The sequence below is a fragment of the Acanthopagrus latus genome, chromosome 3, assembly GCF_904848185.1.
Source record: "Acanthopagrus latus isolate v.2019 chromosome 3, fAcaLat1.1, whole genome shotgun sequence".
Classification (NCBI taxonomy): domain Eukaryota; kingdom Metazoa; phylum Chordata; class Actinopteri; order Spariformes; family Sparidae; genus Acanthopagrus; species Acanthopagrus latus.
In genome coordinates, this window is record NC_051041.1 from 13,148,332 (window position 1) to 13,167,304 (window position 18,973).

Below are 18,973 nucleotides of genomic sequence, written 5' to 3' on the forward strand. Positions count from 1 at the left end.
TCACTTATTGCTTTAAGTGCCATGAAATCAGCCAGACACTGCTCAGACACGGACCCGCCACATTTATTCTTTTATTCATTTATTCCATTTGACCTTGAAATTTCTCTACAAATGGTTGCATTTTGTGACCTCTCCTCTCTGAATTGTGCTGGAATTGGACTATTCCATTTGAGTCCCCTAGCGGAGGAAAATGGGCCTACAGCGAGAAATTGAAAATAAGGATGAGCGCCATGTCTGATCCTCCGCTTGTGGAATAGAGCTGACGGCAGAGCGAATATTTCCCGGGCCGGGGGTTCCCGTCCGCGGGTTCGGTGTGAATCATGGCCGACAGCGCTGGGATTCAGCAAGGTTCGCCGGCCATCGGGGCGGCGGGCTTGGTTCCGGCCGCTCCCGGAGCCGGGGGGACGGAGGGCTCCGGCGCCGCTGGAGGATCCGCACGTATCGCCGTGAAGAAGGCGCAACTCCGCTCCTCGCCGCGGCCAAAGAAACTGGAAAAACTCGGAGTGTATTCGTCCTGCAAAGTATGCTCCATCTGCAGATTGCAGACTTTTTCTAAACACGGCTGTTCGGACGGTCGATCCTTTATAGGTGGTGTTTCCTGGGCTCGGTTGCAATAGTTTACAAAATGCAAGCGCAGCAAAGGAAGCCATTGCCCTTCATTTTTTTTTTCATTTGCATGCACGAACCACTTATTTTGGAAAAGCGATATCAGCAATTTGAGCGGCATTACCGCTGCAGGGGTTTGAGCATTTGTCCTCCAGCTGCAGGCCGTTTGTTCAACATTACTATGTTTCTGTCTAGGTGGGGGGTTGGTGAACGTAAACATTGGCTTGGCGCTTGTGGATGGGAGTAGCTGCTCTGTGCACAAGGGCTGCATCCCAGTGTGTGTGTGTGTGTATGTGTGTGTTTGCGCGCCATCGAACCCTTTCTACAGGATATGTTCCAGCGTCCCCCGCGCCGCCTGTCAACGCACCGTGTTTCTTAGACGGGGCTTTATTGGGTTTATGCAGTGTATCATCCGCAGAGAGGGACGGGGTCTTTGTTTTGACAGGGTGACAGCTGCTGGTGGTGGTTGGGGGGGGCGGAGTTTGTTGTTGTTTCACGGCGCATGCTCAGTGAGCCAGCTCCAGCTGACGGTGACAGGGCCCTTCTCCTTCACCCCACCTCCTGACCCAGTCCGGAGGCAGTCAAAACAAATCTCCATGACCCTGCGCGCCGTGGTCACGTCTTGATAATGTGCGTGTTCACATGCAGCTGTGGCCTGTTCGCTTTCTAATGTGCCAGCTGTACACAGCTCACTTCAGCAGCACTGATGGAGTCAAAAAGAGGAGGGGGACAATAACTCCACCAGTCAGTTGTGAAGGATAAAAAAAAAAAAAAAAAAAACAAATCCTTCAACTTCAGAAGTAATTTTGCTCTTAGAAAACAATTAATTTATGCTTGTTTTTCCCTTTTAAGTGAAACAAAACTACTTCTAACTGTGACAGCAGACTGTGAATGTGGAGCTGCAGCAGTTGATTGATGAGTTGTCATTTACAAAAGATGAACCAACTATTTTGAAAGCCAATTGATCGATTTAAGTCATTTTTTCAAAGACAAATAAAATCACCTTCTTCGACTTTGGGAAACACTTTTTAGCATTTTTCTGACATTTTATAGACCAAACAAATTAAGCGATTAAAGGTGCAATATGTAGGAATTGTATGCCTATGTGAATTCTTACTCTAAATCAATGGGGGGGGGGCAGCACGTCACCACAGTAACCGCTAACTTCTGCTAATGGTAGCTGCCATTTGGCATTTAGCTCAGTTAGCCATGTAGCTCGCTGTCCAGACTGGGAGCCTGGAGCAGCGGAGGAGTGTTGGTGTTTTACAGCGATAATTTTGCACCCTGACAGACAAGGGCTAGCTGGTAAGCATGCTAACTTAGCATACTACCATTATGATGTATCAGAGATATCTAGTGAAGTTAGTATTTGCTAGCTTGCAAGTCTTGGTCTCAAGCTCCTGTGCTAGCAGCGTGAACAGCAACATTCAAGCTTCCAACTTGGAAGGCTAGCTGCACAGTTAACTGAGCTAACTAGTGAATGTTAGCTACAGTTAGCACTCTGGTGATTTGCTGCCCCCAGGATTACAGTTCTATAAGTTGTACATTTAGATTGCAACACTATATGAATCAATATCAATATGGATAGTTTGACATGAAGTGGATTTACCCTCCTTTTCATTCCTGCTTGTACTCATTTAAACTGTGTTTTTTTTCCCCCACCTCTAGGCTGAAGGAGCCTGCAAGTGCAATGGCTGGAAAAGTCAGAACCCACCTCCTACACCTCCACGGACTGACCAGCAGTCCAACACCGTCAACCTGCAGGAGCCCTGCCGCAGCTGCTCCCACACCCTGGGTACGTCAGCGAGTGTAGAAGCTAGAGTTGACGATAATACTAAATGGTGCAAGTATGCCACATTCATGATGACCGACTGACTAACTTCTATAACAACGGCAGATTTAGGTTCATTCCTTTTATTTAATTTTTTTTTTTTTTCAGGTGATCATGTGACCCATCTAGAAAACGTTTCCGAGGAGGAGATGAACAGGCTTCTTGGTATTGTCCTGGATGTGGAGTATCTCTACACTTGTGTACATAAAGAAGAGGACGCCGACACCAAACAGGTCTACTTCTCCCTCTTCAAAGTAAGACTCTGCTTTTTTGCAATCAGAGCATTAAAACGCTGGATTTTACAGCCCGCGCTGTGTACAAGTGAACACACCCTCTCCCTCTGCCTGTTCTTCAGCTGTTGAGGAAATCCATCCTGCAGATGGGCAAGCCGACGCTGGAGGCGCAGGAGAGTCCTCCGTTTGAAAAGCCCAGCATCGAGCAGGTAATCACTTGTGCGTCAGCTGCGGAAGACAAAAGCGGCACTAATGAGTGTTTTGGTGCGTCCCATTTATTCACTTTTTGTCTCTCCCAAACAGGGGGTGAACAACTTTGTACAGTACAAATTCAGCCACCTGCCATCGAAGGAGCGTCAGACCATAATGGAGCTGGCCAAGATGTTCCTCAACCAGATCAACTACTGGCAGCTGGAGACGCCCTCCCAGAGGCGCCAGAGGGTTCCCAACGACGACGCAGCTGGATACAAGGCCAACTACACCAGGTAGCAGCGCTGCCAGGTGTCCTATTTGCATGCGCCACACCTGTTGGCGGGCACAGTGTTTAACCTGAGTTATTGTCCTCGCCTCAGATGGCTCTGCTACTGCAATGTGCCTCAGTTCTGCGACAGCCTGCCCCGGTACGAGACCACCCAGATATTCGGCCGGACGTTGCTGCGCTCGGTGTTCACCGTGATGAGGAAGCAGCTGCTGGAGCAGGCCAGGCAGGAGAAGGACAAGCTGCCGCCTGAGAAGCGCACGCTCATCCTCACACACTTTCCCAAGTGAGCAAAAAAAAAAAAAAACTTGCAGGAAATCCCCGAGATTGCACACAAGATACGCTCAGACTAGCACGTAATCGGCCACTCAGCAGGGGTGCCTGCTCTCACAGAAGCTGCATATGGATGCTTGACACACTTTTTCAGATTATAGTAAAGGCATGGTTGTCTTTTGTTTTCTTTGACTCAGGTTCTTGTCTATGCTGGAGGAGGAAGTATACAGCCATAGTTCCCCAATCTGGAGTCAAGACTTCTTGGCAGGAGTGTCAGGAGGGCAGATTCCTATCCACACAGGTAACACACACACTGCCCCCTCAGACACACCCTCCCATCCGACGCCTGAGCCAGTTTTAGACCATGTGAGAAATGTGGCTTCAGAATATGAGATATATATATATATATATATATATATATATAAACATCTTTTCTTTTTTTCTTTTTTCTTTTGCTTCATAGTTATCAGTGCACCCCCTGTGGCCAGGCCGCTGTACTACAGCACCAGCCCCGTGTCTGTCGACCCATCCACCTGTGGGAGTGTCAGCCCCGCCCGGAAAACAGCTTCTGTCCTTGAGCCGAACCCAGGTATTAAAGTAAAGCCTGCAATTACTCATAAAGTTGCAATCATGCCACGCTATTGCACAACATCGTACACACACAGCACACAGTGAGCGGCAGGGTAAAGACATCATTGCGTTTTGCATTAAAACCACATTTTAGTGTAAAAGTGGCACTTGCACCTGACCCTCAGTAGCTAACTAAGATTCCTCTGTCTGACTTCTTTATGTCAGTCTATTGGGTCAAACAGATCTTTTTTTTTTTCCTAACCTGAATGTCCAAAAAGTGCAACTGACCCATTTCCTCAAATACTTACTTGAAATCTGGCCTAAAAACAGAAGTGAAATACTCTCAGAGCTGCTCCCAACACACTGAAAGTAAGTCAGTTCTGCCAACAGCCGGAGATGAGACCCACAGTAAGCTGACCTGGTGCGGTGGATTTAGAAACACTGCTCAAGACATTAGGGAAAAAAAAAAAAGAGCCATGTAACGAGGTCGAGCACCTTCCTCTGTGTCCGTCCATCCTAGTCGGAGAAAAGCGCAAACCGTCGGAGCCTCTCCCCCATGAGGAAAACAAGAGACCCAAGGTGGTGGGTGACATCCCCATGGACCTCATCAATGAAGTCATGTCGACCATCGCGGATCCCGCTGCCATTCCAGAGGTGAGCAGTCATCCTTCCGTTCGGATTTCACAGCGTCATTAAATGAAGTAACCCTCTGTGCAACAGAGCAGACAACAGAAACGATTCAGGCTTTGTCACGCTGTCTTAAAGAGGACACATCGCGTCACGTTCATGGGCGCTCTCGTCAAATTACTTTCTCAGACTTTGGAAATATGATGCAAAATATGCAAAATGGCCTCACTGGAATTTGGCCCCAAACTGTACAACCGTGCCAAGTCTCATGCTTTTATGAAAAACCATTCACCTCACATTTGGCACATATAACCTGGACTATAGTCATTTAAATCCACTTGCCTGTGAATATTCTTTCTTCAGTCGTTGTAATAGATATAAGGCAGAACAAAGGACATATATTTGACGACATTTTAATGTTTCACTCCTGGCCTAATGATCTAATTGTACTCTGTAATAGCAATGCAGACCCCTGTAAAGATATTTGTTCTGATAGAGACACTGAGGAACAAATGTGATCCTAATTATCTTTCACCCTCCTCCCCCTGCAGACCAGCCTGCTGTCAGCTCACTCCGCACGTGACGAGGCCGCCCGTCTCGAGGAGCGCAGGGGGGTGATCGAATTCCACGTCATCGGTAACTCCTTGAACCAGAAGCCCAACAAGAGGATCCTGATGTGGCTCGTCGGCCTCCAGAACGTGTTCTCTCACCAGCTGCCCCGCATGCCCAAGGAGTACATCACGCGGCTGGTCTTTGACCCGTGAGTGTTAAACCGCAACCGCAGTTTATCGATAAACAGTGGTTTGTCGTCAGCTCCAGGGATTTAAACGAGGTTTATCCTGACCGCGGTCCTTCTGTTCGACAGGAAGCACAAGACGCTGTCGCTGATCAAAGACGGCCGTGTGATCGGAGGGATCTGCTTTCGGATGTTTCCCTCGCAGGGCTTCACGGAGATTGTGTTTTGTGCCGTCACTTCCAACGAACAGGTCAAGGTGAGAGCGCTTTGATTGATCTGCGGATTAGTTTCACCATTTATCAGTCAGTCTTTTTGTGTCAAGCGCCAATTGACAACAAAAGTCATCTCATGACACTTTCCAAATGGAGCTGGTCAATTTTTAATTCTGGCCGAAAAAATTCAAATACTATGAAAGATTTCTCATCAGAGCCCAAAAGTGACATCTTCAGACTGCTTCTGTGGTCCAGCTAGCAGTTTGTAACCGTCATATTTGACAAAGAAAAGATTCAAATCGTTACATTGAGGAAGCTGGAAGCTGCAGTACTTCACATTATCTGACTGGTCCATTTTGTGTCGCTGCAGGGTTATGGGACCCATTTAATGAACCACCTGAAGGAATACCACATAAAGCACGAAATCCTCAACTTCCTCACCTATGCTGACGAGTACGCCATTGGCTACTTCAAGAAACAGGTAATGCGCTGTGTCCATCAGCGTGCATGGCGCAGTCTTGTCACGTGATGCACCATTCTTTCTTTCCTGAACGTCTTAAGAACTTTCCAAAGACAAGCGGACAGAATCAACCGTTTGAATTGGGACAACTTCACTTGTTGGCGTTGTAAATCAGCCTGTTTTCAAAGTCTAATCGTAAAAGTGAATGTTTGAGTAGTTGCGTGGCCTTGTGTGTGCGGCCGCAAGAGAACTAGAAATCTCCCTCCCTCTCCAGGGTTTTTCAAAGGACATCAAGGTACCCAAGGCCAAATACGTGGGCTACATCAAGGACTACGAGGGAGCCACACTAATGGGCTGCGAGCTCAACCCCAGCATTCCCTACACCGAGTTCTCTGTCATTATCAAGAAGCAGAAGGAGGTGTGTGCTTTTTCTTTCAGACATTGATATATAAGTTTAAATGTCTCCTTTTCTGTTTTCTGCATCTTTCATTCCTCTCTCACTTGTCGCCCTCAGATCATCAAGAAGCTGATCGAGAGGAAGCAAGCTCAGATCAGAAAAGTGTACCCAGGGCTTTCCTGTTTTAAGGAAGGAGTTCGGCAGATTCCCATTGAGAGCATTCCTGGCATACGTATGTTACCCGTCGGCCACTGGCTTTACATTGCGCCATATATCTTTCTCACGTAGTATCTCATGTTTATCTTAAAAGTGTGTGGGATGACACTGATTCATGGTTTCTTCACATAAATAGGTGAAACTGGCTGGAAGCCTGTGGGCAAAGGGTACGTGTGACCCTCCGATTCTAACTTAGCAGAGAGCCCTTTTCGTCCGTTGGTTTGTCTCGCCCTTCATCACTGTCCGACTTGTTTGTGTTCCCCGTGCTTTAGGAAGGAACTGAAGGATCCGGATCAACTGTACAGCACTCTGAAGACCATCCTCCAACACGTGAAGGTGAGGGGACGGCGTCACACAAACGTGCAGAGCGCCCGCAACGCATAAACGTGCTTTATTCTCACCAGACGGTGCTTTATGTGTCTCAGAGTCACCAGAACGCCTGGCCGTTCATGGAGCCAGTGAAGAAAACCGAGGCGCCTGGGTACTACCAAGTGATCCGCTTCCCCATGGGTATGTATGCAGAACGCCAGGAGGGGAGGATTTAAAGCAGAACACATTCACCAGTGAGCAAACCTAATTGTTAACAGCAGTGAGTGATTAAAAAACACTCTGAGAAAGAAAAGGATCTAATGAGCGAGGGTTAGGGTTAGGGTTAGGCTGTAGATGAGATTCAAGGACACATTACAGATGAAAGCTTATAAGGATGGAGTTCCATAATGTCTACAAGATATTTAACTTACTCGCTGGCTTGGGTTGAATGAAAATCCAATCAAAACTGCAAAAATGAACATATCTAAATATAAGAAATAAACGCCTTGATTTAAGAAGATGCAGATTAAAAACATGCAGATTTAACAGCGTTATTAGCAAGAAGGATGCTTGACAAGATATTTAAAAACAAGGCGAAATAAGTGTGAAGAGAAAAGGAAAAGCTGGTTCTTGGATCCAGCTACTTGAAACCAGACGTGCTACAGCACGATAATAAATGAAATGCAGATTTAAAACACGAAGCGAATAAGACTCAATTCAAGTTTTGAAGTCGTGTGCTCTGACCAGTGCGCCATTGTGCCAACTGGCGACTGATCGGGAGGCTTAAGCGATTCCAATATAGATCAAGATGGCCGGTTGCTATGGGTTGCAGCCTTGCATGCTTGTAGCACATATTCATTAGTTACATCAAAGTTGCATTAAACCCACTTAAGTACATTTAAAATCAGATACTTAACACTCCACAAATGTTTCAGTCCATTCGAAAATGTTTGCATTTGTATTTGTGGATTATCTTTTGGAACAAGTACTTTTTTAGCACATTCTAGTGGTTCTCATTTATAATTGCTGTCCAGTTGAGGTCAGAATATGAATGGCGTGCGTCCTGTGGCCATAAAGAAAAAGAGATCCAAAAGCACGTAAGCTGTGTAAATGATAGAATTTGCTTCTTTCTTTCCCCATCGCAGACCTTAAGACGATGAGCGAGCGCCTGAAGAGCAGGTACTACACGACGCGCAAGCTGTTCATGGCCGACATGCAGCGCATCTTCACCAACTGCCGCGAGTACAACCCTCCGGAGAGCGAGTACTACAAGTGCGCCAACTTACTGGAGAAGTTCTTCTACACCAAGATCAAAGAGGCGGGCCTCATCGAGAAGTAGCCGAGAGGAAGAGTTTTTGTTTTGTTTTGTGTTTTTTTCTCCCCTCACCTTAGCGAAGGATGTCGTCAGACTAGGCGTTGGTGAAGGTGTTACGCTAAAGACAGCTACACTGAGAAATAGGGACTACTGATTCTGGAGCGGATAGGTTTCAGAAAACACATATCTTAATTGTAAGAGGTGAGAATCCGCGCTCGTTTAATGCTGGATGCACACACTGGCCCAGATCCTGAATCAGTAGCTCCGACTGATATTTACACTGAAAGACGGGCCACTGGGGGGGGGACGGCCAAGCTGAAGGCCTGCAGAGACACTGCCGCTGACGTTACGCGGAGGAAACGTTGTGTCATCGTATTTCAGCACATATCCCAGAGTCCCACGGAAGAACAGGACAGCGGGGGGGTGTCAGAGTTGGACACATATTAGACAGGGCAGGACGCCTCCGTTGTCACTCCCGTGTTCGACGCTGAAAGGCGACACAGGACGACAGCTGATTGGAGATTTCACCACGCACACCTTATTGCTTTGTCTCTCTCCATCTCTTCTCCTCTTTCTCATCCCACTTTTTACCCAACCCCTTCCCCCGCCCTTCTCTCCAGCCGCCTGCCTCATCCTCTCAGTAGTCTCAGGTGGAGCTGTCATCTTACAGTTGAGTCATTCGACAAGTGTTAGGAGCGCGACCGAGAGTTCAGCTCTGTTCCTGCGAGCGGCATCAGTGAGGTCGTCGTTCGTCCGTGATGAGTTCTGATCCTGCCAAAAGAGGAATACGTACTTTAAATTTGTACAGATTTGAATTATTTTAAAGCACTTATACCCACTGTATATTTTAAATATGTATATAACATATATTTTCATTTTCAGAACTAAAAAAAAAAAAGTAATCCTCTTTTCCCAATAAGCCACGTAGGGCAGTTTGACTATCAAAATGCACTTTTATTTTTCCAAGTATTAGTTAACATGAATAAGAGCGTCTTCTTTTGTTTGACATATAAATTACCGCTGTTGACTAAGGACTAATTCAGTTATCTAGAGTTTATTCTTATTTATGTGCTGTAATTTAAATGAATTATGCTAAAGACAAGGTCTTAATTTATTCGTTTTTTTTTTCTTATTTTTGTCCTTCAGATGGAGATTGATAACTTTATACTTTGGAGATAAATGAAAAAGATTGTGCAATACTATGTAGTTTTGCTGTTTTGTAAAAAGGTGTTTGTACTTTTCAAACTTTAGGAAACAAATTACATTTTGTAAAATGTCTGGAAAAATGATTTCATGCTCTTTGTACAATTGGTTTTAACGACATAGTATTAGCCTATTTTATAGACTGAATAAAAGAGAAGCGAGGCTAATGCAGTGTCTGTAGTGTTTCATCACGGGGACATTTAAAGGGCCTCTGTGCCCCAATTTTGCAGCAATTTTGATGTTTTAATCACATTTTTTTGTAACGTAATGTGAAAAATGACACTTTCCCTGTCTCTCTCAGTTGCCATTACATGCCTGTAGATGATTTGTTTGAGTTGTTTAAAGCTGCTGGACGGTGGATTTCTCTGTGAAGAACTCAGGTCGGAACTTCTGTGACAAGTCAAAGGATGGGACTTCATGCCTGTTCTCAAGCGTCTCTCTCTTTCTCTCAAAAGAGCCCTTTTAAGCTTTTTTAACGTTGTTTTCAGGAACAAAGTGACAGGACACTGTAGTTACACTGTTCCAACTAATAATTATTTTCAAAGTTGACTAATCAATTAATTGCTTGGTCTGTAAAATGTCAGAAAACGTGAATCAGCTTTTCCCCAAACACTAAGATAATTGTTCTCAAATATATTTTTTTGTCCGCAACCAAAGTATAATCGATTTACTGTTGATGCAAGCATGGAATTTTGACTTTTCCCTTTTCGTAAGACCCAAAGAATCGATAATCAATATAGTTGGCTTTTCATTTTAAGGATTTTCAGGATAAACAGAAGACTCTCCTCCAATAAAACTCATTCATTTATTTCATGGTCATTCTACTGCAGTCAAAGTATATCAAGCAATAGAGCAAATTAAGAAATGAAATGTGACATCACACAGTACAAAATACGATGGACAAAGATACAAGGTGGAATTTATTAAATCACAATGATATACACTCATATTCAGGATCTCAATAAAAAGGAGAAGATGAAGATGAGGGCATTTATAATTGGAAAATCATGCCATCTTCATATAATAGCCATCACTACATTTAGCTTAGCGATAATGGAAACGAAAGGAAAAGATAAAAAGACAAAATCTCTGCATAGTAAGCAGCCGACGACGTCACATAAATTACATCTAAGAGTGAGCACGGTATTACAAAATGATCACATTAAAACAGGCAATGCCAGCCAACAGTGTGGGTTCAAAAAGGACAAACCAGGTAGCTGCTCTCAGCGACATCCGACAAATGACTCGTTGTATTTCTTTAAAGACTGCTGGCTGCTCATGGAGTTCCTTGATGACTGCACGGACTTCCTGCTGCCTGACTTCTGCTTGAAAATAGGTGAGCGGAGGAACTGCAGGTCTGTGAATTTGTCTCCACGCCGAAGTTTCCTGTTGAGATGAGAACGGGATTGTTTCTCTTCAAAACTGAACCCATTTTAAATCGTACACAATAAGAGCAGTGTTAATGTGTGAACTTACGCATTGAGTGTGGGCTCCTTGTAGTCCACCACCATGGTGCAGCGCCGTTTCCGGGACGGAACGGGGGTGGAGCATCTGGCGTCGGAGGGGCGTGAGCCACCACAGGAGAACTTGCGATAGGCTGCAGGGGACAGATTGGTCACATCACACAGACTCAAGCCCCGCCCCGCTGGCCTTACACCAAGCCCACCTGTAGAAATGTGGAGGAAGATGTGATCCAAGAGCAAGAAATCAGGAGTTGTGTGTGCACCAGTGAGCAAATAAAACAGAGTGCAATGAAGCCAACACAAAGAAATGTGACAATATAGTGAATGTGTCATCTGGCCGAGCCTCCCAAGTGCTCGCTGATGTGATAAACCACTCATCATACAGCTTTAATACTGTGAGGTTTTATAGAAATAAACGTACGTTTCTTGCATGTCTTGACCCGCTGGGGTGTTTGATGGGGTACAAGAGAAGGAGCCTCCCCAGACGAATCTCCAAAATTGGACAGGACGCTGTCTATTCTGATCATCTCGGCTTCTACCAGAGGGCTGACGGGAGGCAAACAATCCTTCTCAATATCCCCTCCATGAGGCTCTGAAAAACCAGGACAAAACATGTGCAGGCATCTTTAAGTCACAAATAATTATCATTAGGGGAAAAAAAAGCTCAAAATGAGCCAACAACTTTCTAAACAATAAACCAAAATATCTTTGTTTTACTGTCATAGAGTGAGGTTGTGAAACAAGTAAGACAAGTCGTAAGACAAGATGGTGACTCAAGGCTAGCCTCTGGATTGCACTATAGATGACAACATGAAGCCAGATAAGTATTTTATCAGGGGGAAAAGAACTGAGATTCTTCATTATGTGGCATGTGTTTTGTTAATTCAAAAAGATGCAATTAGTTAGTTAGGACTGAAAATCCTTCGTTCAACAGGAACATGACGGACAGACAAAACCCTCTTTGTCTGACATGTCTGGCAAACAGAGGGATGTTTGTACAGTATCACACTGACAGAAGGTAGGATTCTCTATGATGCCTTTTATATGTCTTCTCATTTTAACAATAATGGTTCGTTATTAATATTTTCATCTAGTAGCTCTGAGAAATCCAGTGAATACTCAGCTTGGTACGAAAAATTGACACTGCACTATCGAAAATGGTACGTAAAGACAACATACATCTACATATCTGCACAGGGTTTTTTTTTTTTTTAAACTCTCCTTTGTGGTATCAGAATCTGAGCACTATGAATAGCATTATAGGAAACACAAAGTCACCATGTTACTGATCATTTACTCACCTTGGGGACTTTGTTGTCTTTGTTCCACCGGGTCAGGGCTGTTAGAGAAGCTCGGTTCAGGGGAAGGATGCAGATGAGCTTCTTCTTTTTCAGGCTCAGCAGCCTTAGGAGTTGACTCCTCTCTAAAGACTGCAAAACAATGAAAATAGTTGCAATTCAATTTATGATAAAGACAACGACAAGATAAACATGAGGTTAAGGAAGCAGAACCTAAAAACTCACCAGAGATCTCTTGCTTTGGAGGGATGTTTTCTTTCCGTGTGATGATTTTAGAGGGTCGGCCTCTGCGGGTGGTAATCCCTTTGTTCGTGTCGAGAGACTCCTGTCGCCTTCTAGTCTTCTGAGGGACATAAAGGCTGTCCTCTGATTCAGAAGACGGTGAGGACGGGCTGGATTCATCCTGTTTGGGAGCCACAGGGGAGGCTTTGGTCTGGGCTCTGCCACTCACGGGAGTCTCTTCGCTGATGGGCGTGGCAGACTGATTGTCTTCCGCCTTGGCTCTGAACGGCGTGACGTGAACCGTCTCCTCGCAGTCAAAGTCGAAAGTGTCATTAAATCCCAGCGAGGTGTTGAGGTTATTCCCCTGTGTTCGAGTAGCCGTTTTGACCCGCGTGGCTGACCGGTCCCGACTCTTGGAGCGGGCCCTGGGTTTGGGATTCTCCCATGGTTTCTTTAAAGGGGCTCGCTCTGCTTTGCGACCTCTCTCTGGTCTCCGTGCAGCCGGTTCTGGTTTGGTGCGGGGCTGCTGCTGCGCTTGTTTCCTGCTGGGCCGCTGTTGTTTTTTAGGTGGAGCAGGTTCAGGGGTCGAATGCTGACACTCCTCCATGTCAACAGTGTCTGCGAAATCTGGTTCTGCTCCTTGCGGGGGCTTGTTCTGATTTCCATCGTCACTGAGAATAGGACTCGCTATCAAGGCACCCAAGCCTGCGACAGGATCCCCCTCACTCAATGATCTTGTCTCTCGCACATGCTCAGACCTCCTCCGGCTCCTTCTGTCTGCATGACGGCGCCTCACACCCACCGTAGACGGCAAGGTGGCCTGCTTGTTACATTCAGATCGAGCATTCTTTTCAGATGGCTGAGGGTCTGTGAAGAAAAGGACATAATTCATATTATGATTACAACAATTTGGTGAGATACTGTAGTTGATTGGTGAGGTGATCAAATACCCTAAATTACTTCACCAATTGACATCACACAGTAGCCTGTATTTAATTTTGTTTTGTGGATTGGTCGAAGAAAAGCAATTTTGGCAGAATGTTTATCGACCCAATTAAAAAGACATAATTGTCTGAAAATACTAATTGTACAATACTTTGATCGTGAATCCCCTAAATTGACTTGAAATATCTTGCACGTGTGCGTACCTGCACAAATTGGTGACGCTTCACACACCACAGGCTCATCATGGTTCTGGCTGCTCCGCTTCCTCCTGTAAATTGAGAGGTAGTGTATCTGGGATCTCTCATAAATCATTCTGATCTCACAGCCCAAGGATATAGGTCGTCATGAAATGTTATGTGATTAATTTTTATTCAAAAACCTTACCTTGCAGAATTCACTTGCGGTTGAGGTTCTGCGCAGATGCTCGGAGGTTTAACCTACAGCAACACACAAAGAAATAAAATGTTTCCTTGTCCAACACCATGACGTGCTTCAAAATCATCTGCCTGTCAGTTGTGGTCAGCTACACAATAACACAGATCTTCTCTGTCTTCTATGTATTACCTCAGAAGCATGCACTGCCAGAGCTTCCTGCTCTTTGAGCTTCCTCTTGAGCAGGAGCAGGTGGAGGAACAGGGCCTGTTGCTCCCTCTTCAGCTGCAGGATCACTGCATTGGCCTGCCTCACTTTCTCCTTTTCAGCTTGCAGGGCTACGGCGAGCGTCTTGTTATTCAGCTGGACCCCCTTCAGGATGGCGTGGGTGGAGTTAGCCACTGAGAGAAAACATGGAAACATTTTGTTGGCATCTTCATCTTAGTATCAACAACTACAAGTACAGCACATTTGCATCCATCCCTGTGATAATAACGAGTGCATCACTTAAGGCCTATTATCAACATATTTTGCATTACGTTACGATAATCGTATGAAAAGTCCAACAGGCTAAGATAAACATGATCATATCTGTACCGCTGCTTTTGTTGGTTATTCTGGACCGTCCTCTGCTGGGAGCCGAGGCAGTGGCCAGCCGTTTGTTCCGCTTCTCCTTCATCTTCTCCTTGATGTCCTCCAGACTCTGCTGGAAGGACTTCTTCTGAGCCCGTTCTTTCACCATGGCTCCGGATCTTTGAGTAGTACAAAAGGTTAATTATTTATTCTTTTATTTTTATTTTACATTATTCGTCTCCTCAGCATCGTAGCGTAATGGTAAACCTGAGCAAAACAAGAGTAAGCTAACGCGTTAGCTAGGTTAGCACGCTATTTAACTGCAACGTCGCACATTTCAGCAGGCTCTCCCCGGTAGCTGCACCCTGGCTTTATATTTGAAAAGGCAACGTAACATTTGGACTTACCGGTAAATTATTATTGCCAAAGCTATTCGGTGTGTAAATTATCGCCTCAGTAAAATGCGTTTGTGACGGGGAAATGACCCATTTTATCGCAGCACCTTCGACTCTCCCCGTGAGTTGACGTTCGAATTTTGAGCCGCGCCCGCTGATTGGCACACTCTTCAGCGACGTCATATCCGTCAAGCGAAAAGCGAGCTCGCAAGATGGCGCTGCTGTAAAGGGGAAGTTGAAGTGCGCCTCCCTGCAGAGGAGATGTGGCTGATTAGTTATTCATTATTCGTCTGCATGCTCTGCTCCTTTGAGACTAAATAGTGCACGCAACACAGCAAATATCTAATTATATTTCTTGGCGTTTCAATCAGCCTCTTTTTACCATTTCCCTGTTTGTCTGCAGGGAAACAAACAAAGCAAAGCGGAGAACAGTCACCACTTGGGGATGGAGCTACAGAGAATTTTTAAAAAAAGAAGAAGAAATTAGATTAATACTCATCAGGGGTCAGGCTCATTCAGCCTCTCCAGAATGACTAATTGAGTATTTATAATTGACTGCTGAAGATAAGGGCTGGAGCAGTGCTGCATGCGGATAGAGCTGATGATTGTGTTTATCTTTTATTCCTTGAGGTTTATTTGAGACTCTTGTGGCTCTTGCAAAATGAGATTACACAGTAGCTCCGAAAGCAAGTCAATTACTAGATGAATGCAAATTTTAATTTGAGCAAGTAAGTCCTATGACACTATGCTCCAGTGTCCAGCCTATATATATGTGTGTGTGTGTGTGTGTGTTTGTTTATTTATTGTTTACACAGAGCCTATTGCCTACACACAACCTTTTAAAGGATAAGTTCATCCAAATGTTTTTTTTCTTATGTTTTAACACGTCCCTATCTACTTCAGCTGTGTTGGAGAATTGGGTGAACTTGTCCTTTAAATTAAACCTGCCTCCACATCAATACCATTCTCAGGTTCTGCTTAATAAATGTTCTGAAAATATTGGATTACACTGGATACTTAGTCATGATGTCACCAACTTTTCCCAGCTCTAATTCCAACAGGCATGTCTTACTTGGCAGACTGCAGGGAAGAAACTTGCACCTACCTTTCCCGCACGGCACCGCGGCTAATGTAACGTCCATTTGGGCCCTCTGTCGGCGAGGATCCAAGAAAGTGTCCGTGACAGCCCGCTGAATGGCATGTTGAGGCTACAGAGGACGTCTGGGAACGCTTGTTGCCTGTGTCACCCACTGAAAACAGATGACTTCAGCGGGGCACCTCAGCTGCGCAACAGACCCGTACTTTCAGGCGAGCGCCTTCAGTAAAGCCACCAGATTTAGCTTGATTTAGCTGAACTTTTCTCTCAAATACTTGTTGCTTTGTATGTTCTCACTGGGACTGTGCCATATTGCGTATGCTAGGATATGTTGCACTTAAGCTTTATTACAATACAATGAATACGATTTTATTACAGTTTTTATTACAGAAAATCCAACCTAGGCTGCAGCTAACATCGTGTTTTTTAGAAACAGGCGTGCACTTTTAATAAGAGTTAGGGATTTGTGTTGTAGGTATGAGCGCCCTGTTACTAAGCGAGCCATACAGACCTGTAATGACTCACTGTTTTAATAATAAGATCACCTCTGTTTACCTAAAAGGTGTATTATTCTGGCTAAAAAGCAAGGAAATGTTAGAGCTGTTGCCTCACAGCAGGGAAATAGTGAGTGGTGCGTTTTGTGTGAGAGGCTGCTTTTGTGTGTTAAAAGGGGGGGGGGGGGGAGAAAAAAAAGGCAGACAGAGAAGTAAGGAAAAGAAACAGATAGACAGCCAGAGGGACTCCACAGGTTTCAGCTCAGCTTGCTTTAATGGACAAATCCATCACACCGTCATTTCATGCCACCCCTGACTGTCCATGAGTCAGATACAGACGTAGAGAAACTTATTATCACAGGCAGAGAGGAAGGACAGAATAGAACAGGCTGATTAATATAAAAATAGGAGTGAGCAGCCAGAAAAAATTAGGACGCATGTGTCGACACAAAGAGGTGATGAGAGCAGACATCCACACGGATGAATACGTCGCCTTTTTTGGTCCAACAGTAGCTGGGACGCGTCTATTTCTCTGCTGAAGTGATTCACTGATATCTTTATTAAGAGATCACGGGGACTCATCTCCGTCCAGTCAGGCCTCTAGCTCACCCATCGCTGTCCAGACAGTCTGAGCAGCCAATGAAAAGATCATCTGCTTCTCTACCAGATGAAAAGTATTAGCTCTAATCCATGCACTCGCCTCAGCTGGGGCCAAGAAAACACAGCCCTGCTTTTTAATATGGAAAATGTGCGCATGGTGCCATACTCACAATTTATGGTAATGAAATCACAACACAGGTTGTGTAATCAACCCCAAAAGAAGGCCTTATGAGAGGAACGGCTCAGGAAATCCGATTATTACTCGATTTATGGAGAAACTGTAGGACAGACAGGCCACCTACATCTTTATCAAGGAGGACATCAAATCACACACATCCGACAAATGTCACGAGTAAGTCCAAGACTTGTTTCCATGATGATCCACGATGTAAAGCCACCATGTTGCCAGAACAAAGGTTGGCAAAGTATGTTTTTGCATAACCACAAAGGTTTAGGCACAAAACAGAAAACATCTTGTTTTGGCTTAAGATACCAGTTGTATCACCACAAACTAGGCCCAACTTCCCATCCAATTTATCATTTTTGTCGCCACAAAAAAAAAAAAAAAAAAAACGTCTGGAAGTTGTCCCGAGGTCACCGTGAAAATATCTACTGGTGTGACCAGTGGTTTCACCCCATACAGATGTTTCAGCACGGACTCGAACCGCGTTCGTCTCAATTCCGATTATTTCTAATCATATGATCTAATAAAGTTGACGTGGTAACTGGTCCGCTGGTGCAGTGATTACTAAATCTCCAACACCCCGCATTGTATTCAAATACTGCAGAGGAACTCTAGCATGGCAATTTATTCTCCTCTGTGGGTGTGAGGAAGACCGACAGCACTGCTCACAATTCAGACTGGAGGAGCGCTCCTTCAGCATCACGTCCCTCTGAAACCAGACTGAAACAGCCGCGCCGAGCCCCAGACACACAATCAACTCGCCGTAGGGAGCGGCTGGGTCATTATGCCTTGCAGCCTGCTCTTGAACACCCTGCCGAGCCATTTATTTCACAGCCAGCATCCCCTCCGTTTACTGATCTGTTGCTCCGTGCCACGCTGCCGCGCTGCCTCCGCAGGACCGGAAAAAAAAGGCTTCACTGGGACTAAACAAAATCTCGTCTGGGGGCTGCGAGGGCAAACCATCGCTGTTCGTAGGAGAGACCTGGAACTGACGGCTGTGTTTGAACTTTTAGCTTTTGCTCCCCTCGACGTTCGGGCGGAAGCGCGTTGACCCAGACAGATGGCGTCTGTGCCGCGGCTCCACTCTGCCCACTCACAGCCACTAGAGCCGCAGAGGCACGGGTATCATGGGAAGCTTTTACAGGACCTGTGGTGTAGGAGTTCCAACCTTCAGACGTACAGTATTGTACTAGATGTATAATAAGGTCCGGATAGCTAACTCGCTAACGATGTTACCTCCCTGTAAATGAACACAATAACACAATGAGCATGAAACCCTCCTCCAGGGTGTGTTCAATGCAGTGTTCATTTTACCGGCAATAGACAACTTTTTTGCTTTAACTTATGATTCCAAAGTAAATGCCGGATACTACAGTGTCAAAAATCGGGTTTCAAGGTGAAATTGAGATTATTATGGCTGTTTTTTTGTTTTATTTTGGACAGAAGCTAGGCCATCAGCGGTAGCCATGTTGCTAACGCAGTCTTTATGAGAGCAGCGCCGACAGTTACCGCCACCTGGAAAATGCTCGGAGGTGGGAATACCAACGGTTGTCCCATTCTGCTTCTACGTAGACCGCGCTGGCTCGCCTCACAAATGAATCTTAAAGGAAATACTCGCTTACTCGCCAGGAAGTCAGATGAGGAGAAACAGCACGTCTGTCAAGTGTGACAGTCGTATCAATCTCGTCTTTGAACTCGCCAAGAAAGTGCACCTCACCGAAACGTTGAACCATCTTTTCAATCAATGCTCCGATTTTTCTCCCATCTTAGAAGGAAAAACGATATCTGGAGAATATGTTTCAGTTGACCGTACGATATTGTTTAATTTAATTGGCTTCAACATAGAATGTGCAACTTTTCCGCAT

At 45.2% G+C, this 18,973-nt stretch overlaps 2 protein-coding genes across 4 annotated transcripts; one reads left to right on the forward strand and one right to left on the reverse strand.

The window, feature by feature from the left end:
* Positions 1-85: 85 nt before the first annotated feature.
* Positions 86-9,633, forward strand: kat2b (K(lysine) acetyltransferase 2B). Of its 2 annotated transcripts, none has more exons than XM_037093045.1 (18): positions 86-521; positions 2,275-2,401; positions 2,546-2,691; positions 2,793-2,879; positions 2,974-3,155; positions 3,243-3,434; positions 3,619-3,722; positions 3,885-4,010; positions 4,512-4,645; positions 5,170-5,378; positions 5,484-5,610; positions 5,937-6,047; positions 6,301-6,444; positions 6,541-6,655; positions 6,776-6,806; positions 6,912-6,975; positions 7,065-7,149; positions 8,094-9,633. In XM_037093045.1, exons 1-18 carry the CDS (start codon positions 321-323, stop codon positions 8,285-8,287), a joined length of 2,379 nt encoding a protein of 792 aa, XP_036948940.1. In that variant the 5' UTR covers positions 86-320; the 3' UTR covers positions 8,288-9,633. The 2 variants fall into 2 exon arrangements, with proteins under 2 accessions (XP_036948940.1, XP_036948941.1); XM_037093046.1 differs by lacking the exon at positions 86-521 and adding an exon at positions 1,762-1,911.
* A 624-nt stretch (positions 9,634-10,257) lies between these two features.
* Positions 10,258-14,903, reverse strand: sgo1 (shugoshin 1). 2 transcript variants are annotated; one of them, XM_037093049.1, is made up of 10 exons: positions 14,747-14,903; positions 14,364-14,518; positions 13,959-14,167; positions 13,779-13,831; positions 13,598-13,662; positions 12,453-13,316; positions 12,231-12,359; positions 11,351-11,521; positions 10,943-11,063; positions 10,258-10,852 (listed from the first exon to the last, which is right to left on the reverse strand). In XM_037093049.1, exons 2-10 carry the CDS (start codon positions 14,506-14,508, stop codon positions 10,690-10,692), a joined length of 1,920 nt encoding a protein of 639 aa, XP_036948944.1. In that variant the 5' UTR covers positions 14,509-14,518; positions 14,747-14,903; the 3' UTR covers positions 10,258-10,689. The 2 variants fall into 2 exon arrangements, with proteins under 2 accessions (XP_036948944.1, XP_036948943.1); XM_037093048.1 differs by having other exon boundaries at positions 10,943-11,132; positions 14,747-14,902.
* Positions 14,904-18,973: the final 4,070 nt, after the last annotated feature.

What these genes read in the sequence shown, in the direction of transcription:
- kat2b (XM_037093045.1), top strand. Translation starts at nt 321, where the DNA reads ATGGCCGACAGCGCTGGGATTCAGCAAGGTTCGCCGGCCATCGGGGCG. An exon ending in GCAGATTCCTATCCACACAG is followed by an intron (nt 3,723 to 3,884) that starts GTAACACACACA and finishes TTTGCTTCATAG; the next exon opens with TTATCAGTGCACCCCCTGTG. An exon ending in TTATCAAGAAGCAGAAGGAG is followed by an intron (nt 6,445 to 6,540) that starts GTGTGTGCTTTT and finishes TGTCGCCCTCAG; the next exon opens with ATCATCAAGAAGCTGATCGA.
- sgo1 (XM_037093048.1), bottom strand. Translation starts at nt 14,508, where the DNA reads ATGGTGAAAGAACGGGCTCAGAAGAAGTCCTTCCAGCAGAGTCTGGAG. An exon ending in AGCGTCACCAATTTGTGCAG is followed by an intron (nt 13,317 to 13,597) that starts GTACGCACACGT and finishes TTTTCTTCACAG; the next exon opens with ACCCTCAGCCATCTGAAAAG. An exon ending in GGTCAAGACATGCAAGAAAC is followed by an intron (nt 11,133 to 11,350) that starts GTACGTTTATTT and finishes ACATTTCTACAG; the next exon opens with GTGGGCTTGGTGTAAGGCCA.